The 14,686-nt window shown below is 37.8% G+C and overlaps 1 protein-coding gene across 1 annotated transcript in view; it reads left to right on the top strand.

Moving 5' to 3' along the window:
- The window catches only part of tmem163b (transmembrane protein 163b), a 49,857-nt gene that overhangs the window by 19,719 nt on the left and 15,452 nt on the right, over positions 1–14,686 (top strand). Inside the window, exons 3-5 of the mRNA XM_026947752.3 lie at positions 2,309–2,352; positions 2,451–2,542; positions 14,020–14,116. Of these exons, the coding sequence (XP_026803553.1) occupies positions 2,309–2,352; positions 2,451–2,542; positions 14,020–14,116 (233 nt within the window). The remainder of the gene's footprint in view (positions 1–2,308; positions 2,353–2,450; positions 2,543–14,019; positions 14,117–14,686) is intronic.

The raw sequence follows: 14,686 nt of genomic DNA, 5'->3' as shown, positions 1-14,686 counted from the left end.
CTGGATCTGATCTGTATTATGTAACACCATGGTCTTAGGACTGAAAATGCATTAGAATTAGCACTTCTCAGCATTAGTCTCTCATTTTTTCAGGTTATGAATCCAGATTCCCTAGGTGCTTTGTATTCCTGAGCCATCAACTCAAAAGTATTAGAGTTTGTTATGGTACATTTTTTTCCCTTCCACCAATTATGCAGCCTATACACTGTAGCACATCTCCCTAATATGAGAAGCACGATAATATATCCATGGCGCCTCATTATGCATTATGGATTTTCAGATGTGTCATAACTCAGACGATGGGCTCAAAGCTTTCAGATAGTAGAGTCAGCACTCTTTAGAAAATTCTGCTGACTGCATTTGAAATATTAGTGATCCAGTGATGGTATATCCCTAAAAATGCCACATTAGGTAAGATTAGAGGCTCTCATTACTGAGATGGAGATGCAAAATGAAAAAACAAAACAAAACAGATCAAAAAACCCAACACAACATGCAATCTCAATAGAAAAAAACACATTTTTTCAAAAAAAACAACTGCAATGAAAAAGATTTGATTAATATGAATAATTTAGACGCTAATATTAATATGAAAGAATAAACGAGTGACATTTTTATTAGAATTCATTCTAACATTCGTTAGGAAAAAGAACATGCCATTTAGGGCAGTGAACATATACTGTGAGATCTTCTAGAAAAGAGCACCATAACTTTTAACATACTATTTTAGTCTATTCAGTAGCTAGATAATAACTCGCCTGCTAATCGGCTAATTAGCATTTGACGACGAACAACAGGAAGCTAAACGTACATGACCTGTAGGTATATACTTTATTTAATTACCGTAACGTGTGGTGTATATAGGCAGGTCGTGAGTGCGGGTACGGATTAAGGCAAATCCATCAATTTTAACCAGAGTTCATTATCTCAAAACACAAGCAGACAGGGATAAGTATAACACATGATCATAGACAAGTAAAGCAGCCATGGATCAAAACCAGAAAACACACTGAGAACCCAGCAACAACACAGGATGGGAGAAATATGGTTCAGAGTTGACATGAAGAAACAACGAGGCAACACAGAACAGGTGCACACAGTTAGGTGACAAACCAATCACAGGACAGTGGGTGGAGAGAACACCAAAACCAAATCATAATCACTTATCGTCATGGGAACAAGGCATGAAGGGTGAGCAGAGAGTTAGTTTACAAATTATGTAAAATGTAAAACAAATGTTGACTACCTTTTTGAAATATGGGTCATCTAGTACCTAGTGCATAGGAGTGTAGATGGTGGCACACATGAAGAAATGCTAACAGACATGGATGCTAGATTGGAGGTTTGGTACATATCAGGGTCGATGGTTAAATGTATTGAGCCAAGCAAAAAAATTGACGGCAATGTCTAGAACCTAAGAGTCTCTCATCCTGGAGTCCTGTCTCTAGTCATTCATACAGATCTACTGTGGACATACATATAATATTAAACAGCTAGCAACTATATGCACTAGAAGAAGAGAAATTTGGAGTTATTTGGTTTGTGTCCGTGAGGAAATACTTAATAGTTCCATGTAGAACTCTAAAAGTCTCTACCTTTTCAGATTTCCAAGTAGAACCCCTTTAGTAAACTAAGAACTGTTAACTTCCCAAAGAATCCCTGAGGAAGATGTGTAATATTGCTAATATTAGATGGATAGAAAACCTTGTTAGTGATATTCTTGCAAGTTAGATGATGTGATCAAGAATTAAAGATTCAAGCGTGATCGTTTGGAGTGTGTTTATGCACTTTAGGAAAAGAACAAGAAAATAGAAATGTCTCGACCATAAAATGCTTGAGAGTTTCTCCAACTGGAGGCAGAATAAAAGTCCTCTTTAGATTGGTAAGGGTTCTTTCGCTTCACAGAATGGTCCTACTTGTGATGGACAAACATTATGTTCTAGGGTTTTACACAGAACCTTTAAGTTCTCTTGAACAGTAATGATTTATACTTGCACTATGGGTTCCCTTTTGAGTCTGCTTCCTCTCAAGGTGTCTTCTTCATGATGTCTCAGGGAGTTTTTCCTTGCCACTCCTTCACTGCTCAAACCACTGCTTCAGGTAGCATATAAGAGCCACACTGGTTAAATGCAGTTTATTTCTTAATAGTAATAGCAGTGTTAAGATGATCTGAACAATAAAACTTAATGTTCAGACTGTTTTTTTTTTTTTTTTTACAATATCTGAATTGGATCATTGAACTTTAATTCAAATAGTTTGATTCTTATGGAAGTAGACTCTGACGCGAAAATTTTGTGGTCTTTTCCAGCTGTTTCCGCAATGAGAAGCAGTGCCTCTGCGTTTGGCTTTGCTGTGAGTACACCTTACCCAAACACTTTTTTTCCATCGCATTAAGGATACTTTTGCACCTGTGGTTTGTACTGATCGATTGTTTGTGTTTTGCTTTCCAGTTTGACGCCACACTAGATGTGCTGAGCTCCATCATCGTGTTGTGGCGTTACAGCAACGCAGCAGCTGTGCACTCTGCCCACAGAGAGTACATGTGAGTACTGAGACCATACTGGTGCTTAAAAGTGTTTGAAGTGGATTTTGTCTCGCTTCTAGTCAGAGAATTGAGGCCAAATTTGGTTGCATTTAAGCACATAAGAGGCCAAAGAAGCCACATTTAAAGTTTTTAATAGCTTTTGGAATATAGGCCAAATGAATCCAGTGCTGGTATGTCATTTTAGTTTTCGTGGCCCAGCTGTAAACTCTACTCTGAGATACACTCTCATTAATGTTGTAGGTAAGGAGTTGTGGTCATATTCAGGCGGTCAGATTCGGATGAGTTCATTGCCTTCATTCATGGTGTTATGTGGGCCAGCATTAGGCCATTACTCATTTGCTATCAGGGCAATATTTACTGAATAGCGCTTAAAGGAATACTCTAGTGTCTTTGGAAATTGAAAACTGATACACTTGAGGACAATGTGTAGAGGTTTATTAAATACAACCAAAAATCACTGTGAGAAAACATTGGCAAAGGTCAAACATAGTCAGACATCAATAGTCAAACCATCAAGGATAATCCAAAAGGACTAGTCAAACAAGGTCAACTCACACAATGGGATATATTGGCAAGACTTCGCAATGTGTATGTGAAAACCATGTGTTTTTATAGTGACTAAAACTGATTAAAATTCTGGTGACAGTGACCTCTGTTGGCAGGGAGGGTTATCGTCTTGGGTATGTTTTCATGTTGCTGCCCTTTGCAGACACATAATATGAAAGAAATAATAATGAAGGGGTTTTGTGATGTGGAGTTACTGTTATCACTCTATAGCAGTGTGTCTAAAATGCTGTTTGGGACATGCTCTTTGTTTGGGACAAGTGATTTATACTTCTTATACTTTTTATCCATTTCTAGTTACACATGAAACAAGGTAGTTATCACTGTTATCACTTACGTCATGTTTCCAAGAAACCTTAAACCTTAAACCCTAAAGTCCTAAAGACTTTCCTGTATTGGAATATTTAAGGCTACAGCTTTACCTCTGACTGTTACAAAGTTCAATATTGGTAAATAAACTTCTGCTTACAGAAAACTTCACCATGTCTGTAGTGCTGTTATAGAAAATCAATCAAGATCAACCAGAATTGAGAATTCAACAGTGCTGAGGTATAAACAAGCATTATTTACTCTGGTAAATGATGCTTCTTTATACTTAGCATTGCTGAATTATTAATTCAGATCATAATTTACTCTGTTAAATTATGAGTAAGAAGGTTTTGAAATGCGGTGGAACCACGGCATTGGTGTATTTTAGGTAGTACAGGAAGTACATCTACAATAAGAAATGAAATTTTGCCTTAAAGTTGCTACCTACCCATGCACAGTTAATAAGAATGGAACTGAATAGATTATTACTTCACGTCCATCACAAATCACAAATGTTTTTCCAAATTTTTCCCAAAAAGGTAGTGGAGAAGAGTCAGGTGGCTTGTGTCTCACGAGGCTGAGGAAAACTAGCTTTCAGATTGAAGTGGACCCCTTAGATCCACACTCTCTGTGTGTGGTAGTCGATCCACTGACTGTTATCAGAGCTGGGCGAGAGAATAGCGATGACTAAAGGTCAGCAAGGCTTTTGTGTGCTATGTGAAAGACTGGGAAGTAGAGGACAAGCAGAGACAGATGGAGAAGACAAAAGAGAGAAGTGAAGAAATGCAATGCTAGTAGCTACCGGCTTCATCAGAGTAGCGAGCTGCAGTCTCCTGAGGATTCTGTGGTGAAGCAGATCGAAGCGGGGGATGGGGGATAGAGAGAGAGAGAGATGAGAGATGAAACAGCTGAGCGTGGAACCTGAGGTGTACTTTAGTGTAGCGCTTTTCTGGCATGCGCTGTGAGGAAAGGCAAGAAAAAAAGGAAGAAAAGTGTCGATTCACTGGCAGCTCTGTAATGTGGAAGTTGAACGTTCTCCAGCTTTCTTGTTATAGCTCCGTTTAAGCAGCCTGGAAACCACATGGCTCTGCTTGGTTCCAGTCATCGAAGCACCAGGAGTCTCCAACGCCAGAAAAAAAAAGGTGCAGACAGATGGGCAGAGAACAAGAGAGAGAAAGGGAGAAAGAGTGTGTGGCGGAGTGGAGAACCAGGCTCTCTGAAAGGCACACTAGAGCCTCGTGAGTGGCTGCGGCTCATTTAAACAGCCTCTAATGACAGGAGCGGGTTGTTCATGTCACTTGCTTCGTTAGCCAGCAGATTTAGACTCACACACACACACACACACACACAAACTAAAAGAGGGAATGAGTGATGAGGTGAGCAAGTGAACAGGGAAAAGAAAGCAGAGCAATAAATATAAGAGAGGAATGATGCAGAGAAAATTAGGGACTGAGGATGAAACAGAGTCAATGATAGGCAGCCTGGAGGACGTGGAATTGAGGATGATAGCGTGAGGGTCATTATTACCATAACAACAAAGAAGCATGTGCGACCTTTCCGACATGAACTAATAAACATTAGCTAACATTAGTTTGGCGTGTTAGTTGAGATTTCAGTTGCCTAGCAAAGTCGAATGGGTTAATGGCCAATTTAATGCTATTTAATGCTATGCTATTAATGCTGGCGTCTAGTTAGCATAGCTAAGCTACTTATGTTATCATAGTAAGGAGTAATTCTTTCTTCTGAAGAAGCCAGCTCATATACTTCACATACTCATCAATGCCGGACAAATTTTCCAAAATAGCATCATACGAATGATAGATAGAGATAATAATGAATAAAAGCAGACGTATATTTATTGAAACTTTCCCCGGCTGTTCGTTCTCCACCGTCTCTCAGATCGCTGCAGCCAATCAGCAACAAGCATGTGATCTTCAATAACGACCTGCACTTTTCCTTTTTGAGTTAATGTTGACGTCTGATATCGTTGTTTTGTTGTGGTGTTTTTTTGGTTTTGCTGTTGCGATTTTTTTTTTAAAAACACACTCCTGTCTTTTGATTCGCTATTGTCTCATTAGAATTGTTGTGTTTTCTGATTTGCTGTTTCGTTTTTGCTTTGTTAATGCGTTTTTTTTGTTTACAGGCAACTGGGTAATGAAACAAATTCCGCAATGATGCTAACCCTACTCACTATCATTCGCACCTTATTAAAGAACGAGTAAATGCTCTTACAGCATTACATTGATACTCACAGTCTCCTATTTGGTTTGTTTTCCCTCTTACCATCTTTTTTTTATATTTCCGTGAGTCGCTGCCTTTTACCGCTTAGTCAGATTTCTCAATAATCCTGGTTTTTTTTTCTTGCTCATTTGTTCTGTATACATTTCACTCAGACTGGCTTGAGTCTGTGTATTCTGATTTAGGCGTGCACATTTAAAGTGCGTTATTTAAAGTGATTGGATAATGAATATATTCTCAGGATGGATTTAAACATAACCAGCTGTAGACGAGAAGACAAAAGCGAGCAGGAAAAATCACCAGGGTGTCAGTAGCCTTAGAGCGTACAGAATGTTCCCTGTGAGGTGTACATTATGTACATGCATGGTTGGAGGAGGGGTCGAATCCTCCGAGCCTCCTTTTAAATCTTGTCTCAAATATCAGAGTTTAAGAGCTGAAGCCCTGACCTTTGGAACACAAGCTCAGCACCTGGTAGCTTCTCTTCAAGCCCTAATCATTGTGTCCGGATACGAGCACTATAATAATATAATGTCTTCAACGAGACCAGCGTTCTTCCTGAGGATGAGCCAGCGTGGATGAAATTTGGACGATGAGCCAATACGGAAAAGGTCAATAAAGGTCAGGCAGTAAGGAGACAGAGAACAGTGTAGAATACACACACTGTGCTAATTTGCAGCATGCACTTCCTCTCGCGCATCAGTGATCCTAATGATTTCTGGAGTGCAAATGAAACTTTCATTGATCACACGGAGACAGAAGCGCTAGCTGTGCTTGTTCAGGTTGAACAGAAACTCGGTTTAGAGGAGAGGTTTGTTTTTTTTTTTTTTAAATGAATATGATAGCTGGTTAAGAAATTGAAATGATTAAGTATGACATCTGGATACATCTGTAGCAGGAAGAAGACAGTTTCAAGATCAGTGATGGAGGGATAATCGGGAGGCTTCCTGTTGGGATAGTCGTATTTATTTATTTATTTTTTATAAATGGCTAAAATCTATTTCTGTAGCCTTTTACTTAAGAAAATCAGCAATCCCTCACCAAGCCCTGGTTTGTGCTGAATTGCAATTAGTATTCAGCTACTGAGACAAGGACTACAGTGGATAGAATGTTTTACAGCTTTTTTTTTTTTTTTACACTTGGTTGGAGTGTAGTGTAGAGTTGCAGAGATGAATTACAGCAAACAAAAAAGAGAAGAAAACAAAAACACTATTAAAAAGGAACGCAATCAAGGAAATATAAATAGTGAAAAATAATCAGAGGGCAGGCTTTATGATTACAGCAGCAGCTCTTAGGTACAAGTCTATAGTATCCACATGAGATAAGGAAGAAGTGGTGAGCGAAATGATGAAAATGTCATATGATGATTCTCAAAGACATTTCTACAGTACACAGTATGTATCACGATATTATAGATTTGCTAAAAAAAAACAAAAAAACAAAACAGCCAGCAAAACAGCAGTGTTGCGTAAAAAAAAAATTGATTATACTTTATTTAATATTGAAATTTTTTAATTTAAATGTAAAAAAAAAACAATACTTTTATTTATGAAAAAAAGAATTAAAATATTTAACACTGAAAAAGAGGGAAAAATGTAAAAATCTGTAAAGAATTGGAATGTTTTACAATTTTAAAGATTAACTACAAAATTTTAACATCAAAACAGCTGCTTTTGGTCAGATAGATAGATAGATAGACAGACACAGACAGATAGATAGATAGATAGGTAGATAGATAGATAGACGGACAGACAGATAGACAGACAGACAGATAGATAGATAGATAGATAGATAGATAGATAGACGGACAGACAGATAGACAGACAGATAATGGACAGACAGACAGACAGACAGACAGACAGATAGATAGATAGATAGATAGACAGACAGACAGATAATGGACAGACAGACAGACAGATAGATAGATAGATAGATAGATAGATAGATAGATAGATAGATAGATAGATAATGGTCAGACAGACAGACAGACAGACAGACAGATAGATAGATAGATAGATAGATAGATAGGTAGATAGACAGATAGACAGATAGATAGATAGATAGACAGACAGCCAGATAATGGTCAGACAGACAGACAGACAGATAGATAGATAGATAGATAGATAGATAGATAGATAGATGAACAGACAGACAGACAGACAGATAGATAGATAGATAGATAGATAGATAGATAGATAATGGACAGATAGATAATGGACAGACAAACAAAGATAGATAGATAGATAGATAGATAGATAGATAGATAGACTGATGAACAGACAGACAGATAGATAGATAGATAGATAGATAGATAGATAGATAGACAGATAGATAGATAGATAGATCAGTGTAAGCAGTGATAAAATGAACAGGGATATACAGTGTTGTATAGCGTGAATATGGGAAAAGTAAAGAAAAGGGAAAATGAATAGAAGTGAAGTGGCAGTGCGTATGGATGTGAATAGTGGATGGTGGGAAAGTTCAGCTATTGTTCAATGAGCTTATCCTTAAAGTTTTATTTATTATGAAAAAAAAAAATCCTAAAAAAATATCATGATATACACGATATCGTAGAAAGGCATATTTTGACATCATTTACCACCCTATCGGAATATCAGATTATATAATATATTATATTATCATATCGCCCAGCTCTGCTTGGAACTTAGAGCTTAAGTTTGCAACATTAACAATTTATATATTTAATTTTTTATTAATAATACTAGTAATAATAGTAATACTTATGGCTTATAGTCCACTTTGCTAAATTCGCGCTTAGCTACTAATGATAGCTACTGGCACTTTTTGGAAATAAATGCCATTATATGGCCGTCGGGATGTTTTTATTTCTTTTCTCTCTCTACGCTTTTCTCTATTGGGCCAGCAGGCATCACATAGCTGTTCGAGATTAGACAAGCAAGAAAAAAAAAAACAGCGACACAAGATAAATTAAAGCTCAATGGAGTGAGTGAAAGGGGGTGTTACCTCGCCTGAGGTTTATTAAGACTAGACTAACACTCACTCTGAACTAACATACAATGTAAACACACTCCCTAGCTAACCATGCATAACTAGACCATCTGACACACACACACACACAATTTATGTCTCTTCTGGTCTGATTGAATTAAATCCAGTGCAATTAAATCCAAAAATTCTCCTGAGAACCTTGCTGGCAGCGTGAGCATGTGTGGGCGCGTGTGAATATCATTAGTGAAAGAACCTCGGCTGCAAAGGTTTAGAGAGCAAAGCTAATTATTCCCCAGCAGCGTGCAGTGAGGATGAGCCCAAGCAAACAGCTCAGATATCAGCTGGATAGCTGGTAAGACCTGCCTCTCTGGGAGGAAAAGGAATTTTGTGTCAACGACGTGACCATTTGTGCTCGTGTGCTCACACGGCGCTGTGTTAAACTCTGACGTTAATGCGATTATGACACACTGTGTTGTGGAATAAAGCGAAACCTCCATTTCTCATCTCATCTCATCTCATTGGAATCCCTTTCAGCTGTTTGCTTTGCAGCAGCTGCTTTTCCTCAGGTCTACATTAATTTCATGCATAATAACATTCATTAGAGTAAAGAAACGAAACTACAAAAAAAAAAAAAAAAAAAAAATTTGTTAACCGTTCATTCATTTATCTTCAGTAATCACTTTCTCCTGGTAATGGATCTGGAGCCTATCCAGCCAATCCAGTCCATCGCACCCTGACACCAAGGTGTGAAGGCATTAGTTCACCTACTGGCATGTTTTTGGGAGGTGGGAGGAACCTGGAGAACCCAGAGAAAACCCATGAGGAGAACACGCAAAACTCCAGACAGATCCTGAGCTGTGAGGCTTGTTGTTCACCGATTAGATGAAATTAAACAAACACACAAACACAAAACGCTTAATGCAGAACAGTTCAGGATTCTTTTAGAGAGAATTTGAGCAAGGCATCATTTTCTAACCATTCCTTCCACAGCCATTATCATAAATGAGACAAAGTCCTGATGTGAAATCACTAAAGGTTTTTAATATTATTATTATTATTATTATTGTTGATTTTTTATTACCGTGGCATATGACATTTTTATTTGCAGATGTGATATAATAACTCAAGCGTTGTGACTCTCTTCTCGCTTGTACAGTCCACAGCCGTAAGACCGTACCCGTTCATAAATAATCATACATTAAATCCCAAATTTACAATTTAAGACTGTGGCGGTACAATTTTTTATTAATTTTATGTCCCTAATCATGTTATTGAGCTTAGATATATTGTTGGCAGTAGCTGGGACCAGCTGTTATCCGTTCTGTTATTGTATGAGTCACAGCACATGACATGATAAAATAGATTAAAATGATATATGATGATCCAAATATGTGATTAACCCCCTCACACACACACACACACACACACACACACACACACCTCAGACATGTACCACTGTCACTACTCCTACCCTGATATTAACTGAAATCTGCATACTATATTATTTCATGAAGGCACAGCTTAACATGTTTTCAAGTAGAAGTCAGTGTTCAGTCATTTGGTCACATTAGATCAGTGATTCCTGATCTTCAAAAAACAAAAAAAAAGTGTATTTGTAAGTTGTCCTGTGTAGCAAATGAGTTAATGTCAGCCTACTGATAAGACTACCTAGCTAGCTAGGTCATGTGCTAATAAGCAGGCTAGTAATGAATGATTTAATTGTAGCCAAGTAGGAAGTCTGACTTGACCGGATGAAGCAGATAAGTGAGAAATAATCCACAACGGGGCATGCTGTTAAAGGAAAATAATCAGTGATATCCCAAAGTCTTCTTAAAGTTCATAGTTATAGTTACATGTTGTGGAACGTCTGTGAAGCAAGTTAGCTGTTATCATGTACAGCATAGCAGCGATAAACTGCGTCCTTGTTATCCTCTTTTCTTTTTTAATAAGAAGTTAATAAGACAAATAATAATAATAATAATAATAATAATAATACAGCATGTCATGTGACTAAGAAACAAGAAAGGGCAATTTCCTCTGTCCTGAAGATTTTTCTGTGGCAAAAAAACCTTATTTTTCTTCAATCCATGACTATATATAAATCCATATATACACAAGCACAAATTAAATCACAGCATGATTCTAAATGTTGATAACGTCCACAACTCTGGTCTCCAGCTGTAAATATTCTAACTTGCTTTTCAGCCTCATTATGGTGTTTTCAGCCTAAGACCTGCTTTTCAGCCTCGTTATGGTCATTTTGGTTCATTATGGGCTTCATTTTACTCATTGTTGGGTTGAACGTTGGTTAATAAAGACGTTGATTATTCAGCTTATTTCCTTTAGTTACTTTGTTAATGTAACTTACGGTGTATTAATGCTGATGTTCATGATTTCTTCATATTGACTACTGTGTTAAATCATGTCAGTTAAGGACAATTTATTGCATTACTGCATTTCTAAAAGCACTGATGTTAAAATCTACTTCGGATAATTATATATTCTTCTTGGAAAGTAGATTTACATGCGATTCTAAAGAAAGTTGATGATAGATGATACACAATCTAATGTGTATATGGTTAATATGGTTAAGTTGTATACGAGATGAAGGACTTATCCCCAGCTCCTTGTTTAAATCTGACTCAAATGTGAAGTTGTAAGCTCAAGCCCTGACCTTTAAAACAGAAACTCAGTATCTGGTAACATCTCAATTTACGCCCTAATCAAGCCGTCAGAATTCTGAGCACAGCCCTGATCATCTGCAGTAAAACATTCCCAACCATCCTCAGCATACTTATTGCAGTAGCACCAAGAGAAATAAAAGAGAACATAGAGAAAGCTGTAAATTAGTGAGATTCATCATATATCAACTGTATTTTTTTTTTTTTTTTTTTTTTTACATTTAATTAGTATTGGACTGACCTTAATTATACAGGCCATATGCACTCTTCTATCATGAATAGCACTAAAGAAATGAGTAATGATTCAAGCCACCTGGTTTCTATGGGGAGGTAATTTTTGCTAGCTGTGCTGACGCAAAAGAGCCAATAAACATGAACCCACTTTTGTTAATACTCTATGCAGTGTTTTAAATTAATATTATTTATGCCATTTGTAATTATTTAATCATTATAATTTTTTTTTAACCATTTGATACTATATGCATACTCTCTCCAGACTTGTCCAGGCAAATTGCCTTGCATTGAACAGAGTATTCTTAAATTATGGTGCCCATGATACATGTCAGAATATGTGAAATACTGAATATGTTACATTATACAACAGTTAGTTTAGGTCCACTAATTTGATTGGTTGAACGGCGTTCCAAGAGTGCCTATATTTCCTATAACCGCACTGGGACGTTTCACTGTATGTATCACTCCGCTCGTCCATGTAAAATTCCAATTCTACTTCGCAACTAGCGACATTATCCAATCATACTTTTCAGGAATATAACTTTTGGCTTAAAATCTGAAAGCTCATCAGATGAAGGTGAAAAGGAAGAAGCGACACCAATTTTACCGGAAGAACCTTTAACGGGAATGTACAAATCAATGTGAACTAGCTAGTCAGCTAGCCAGCGTGATATTGAGTGGGTGTGGCTTCTTTGGAATCTATTTCCGCTATCGGAGCAAAAATAAACAAGACATTTGACCATATTGTGTCCGAAATGTTACTTACTTGATATCAACTTCTTGTTTATAGCACTATTGTATAAAAGCAATATTGCACTCACAGTTGTGCAGTTATACTGAATATCGACACGACTGTGATCACCCATGGAATCACAACTGTGCCGATACTTTTGCTCGGGTGATATTGCTTAAGTATAACAGAAAAACGTCTAAGTCAGGGGTTCTCAACTTTTTTTTTTTTTGTTCGTTTCATTAGAATACTTTTAATTCTAATAAGAGGACTGGGATTGTGCGTCACGCTGCAGCTTATCAAAGCCAGGAAAGTGCGTAACTGATCTCAGCGGTTACATCTCACCTAGATCGCCACTTTGATTTGATGCAAACAAGAGTACCAAACCCTGCATCCCATAAATAAGTGCAGCAGTTGGGTTTGTTGGTTAAATCGGGTTAACGGTTAACATTTCCTGTAATATTTTCCCATTTTACGCCAAAAGCATAGTGGCCTCGCACATCCAGGGGTGGAGCATTCATTTCTGTGCTTCCTTGCACTGGTTAGTAAACATAGCAAGCAAATACCTGTAAATATTATAAATATGCATATGCTTACATAAAGTTTATTAATCCAATGGGATTTTCAATTCTACACTCTGGGGCAGAAATTTCACAAAGTTTGGATTATAACTGTCATCAGAGGTTGATCTACTTCCAGCAGCAGCACAATATACAGGAACTAGAGCATGCAATCCATGGTGGCTTTGAGCAACCTGTCAACACAAGCTGGTCATAGATCATTTTATAAAGGTCACGTATAAACATGTTGTGGGATAATCTCTCTGCCACAGAATAATCTTGAATCTTCAGTTTTACCACCATGCCTAAAGGTCAGCATTAGCATGAGGCTAAAAGAACAGATGATGGAGTTTCACGCATGTCTTAATGATAGAGGTTTCTGGGTAACATGACGAGCTGCATGTTTTTTTGTCTAACTTGAGAGAAAGGCTGGTGACTGGTGCTGCTATAAAGTAAGTGATAACAGGAACTAACTTGTCATTGCTGTTTCACAACTTTAATAACTATAAATAGATAAAAAAGTGTGATATTCATTTCCCCCATTTTCTCCCAAATTTGGTCACCTGCAAATTCCCACCCACCAACCAGTTCTCCCTTGTATTATGACAGCTACTAACTGGACAAGATGAAGGCTAACACGTGCTACCTCCAAGACACATGAAGCCAGCTAACACATATTTTCATACTGCTGCTCATGCTGCATCACAGGGCAGCGTAACACACTCAGAGGAAAGCGCTATCTACCCTCTTTTGCATACATCAGTTCACGCATGCCTATGATTGGCTAGTGTTGCTGTGATTGACAGGGGAGACAGACAGACAGCATGGCTTATTTTGCTCCCTTGGCTCCTGACATGCTGTTCTTTGCTAAATAAAAATTGGCAAATTGCTGTGGAACAAAACACTTCAAAACAGCACACCCCATCAAATTTTATTCCTCGCTGTAATAGAGAATTATGAGCAACCAAAATAGTAACAGAGGTTCATACTGCAGAAAACATGTATTTAAGAATAGATTAAAATTTATTGATCCCAGTCCCTGTTAGAAAGGTTCTGGTGTGGCCATGATGCTATTTTTAGGTGTCTGAGGCTTTAACTGTATTTACAAAAGACTCAAAACTCATATTTAGTCTAATAATTTGTCCCAATGTCAAACTTTCTTTGGCTAACATAATATATGTTTTTCTACAGAGCTTGTGTGGTTTTGGGGGTGGTGTTTATCCTGTCTGCTCTAACCATCCTGGTTAAGGCCATCCATGCTCTCGCCACCAAAGTGCTCCCCGAAGTGGTAAGAATTCACATGTCAAATCATCACACTGATTGTTGGTAAAGGAGACCAGTTTTTTTTTTTTTACTCTGTCAGCCATGGAAAAGTACTCTAACCCAGCATCTGTCCTTCCTTCAGTCAGGTATACTAGCATGATGAGAACACTACCAGGGTATGCTAACTCTGGTGCTCACTGTACAGTGTCCAGAACAGTTTGACAGTGACTCCTCTTCTGAAACACCTGAGTCAAGTCTTTAGGACTTTAGCTGTGGACCTTTCCCCCTACACTATGTAGTGCTCTGTATTGTACATGCAGCGTGGCAGCAGGGTTTATGAAAAAGGAGTCCAGTCTGTGCATGAGTAAGAGAAAGATTGATGAAAATCCTGGTGCTAAGTCCCTTTATGCCGTATAAGATTGATGAGGAGTTTACACTGCTGCCTCCTCCTCTGTTCCTCACTTTCCCTAGTGAATCCACTGTGCCGTGGTCTTGCTGGCTAGACTCTTTTCAGACTGCTAACCCATTACCTTAGGGTGAAGGTATACCACGTGTTCAAATATTTTTAGGGCCTGCAACACTGTATGCTGAAGCT

This window comes from Pangasianodon hypophthalmus, chromosome 25 (genome assembly GCF_027358585.1).
Source record: "Pangasianodon hypophthalmus isolate fPanHyp1 chromosome 25, fPanHyp1.pri, whole genome shotgun sequence".
NCBI lineage: Eukaryota > Metazoa > Chordata > Actinopteri > Siluriformes > Pangasiidae > Pangasianodon > Pangasianodon hypophthalmus.
Note: the sequence above shows the minus strand (reverse complement) of the source record. Positions and strands in the feature narration are given on the sequence as shown.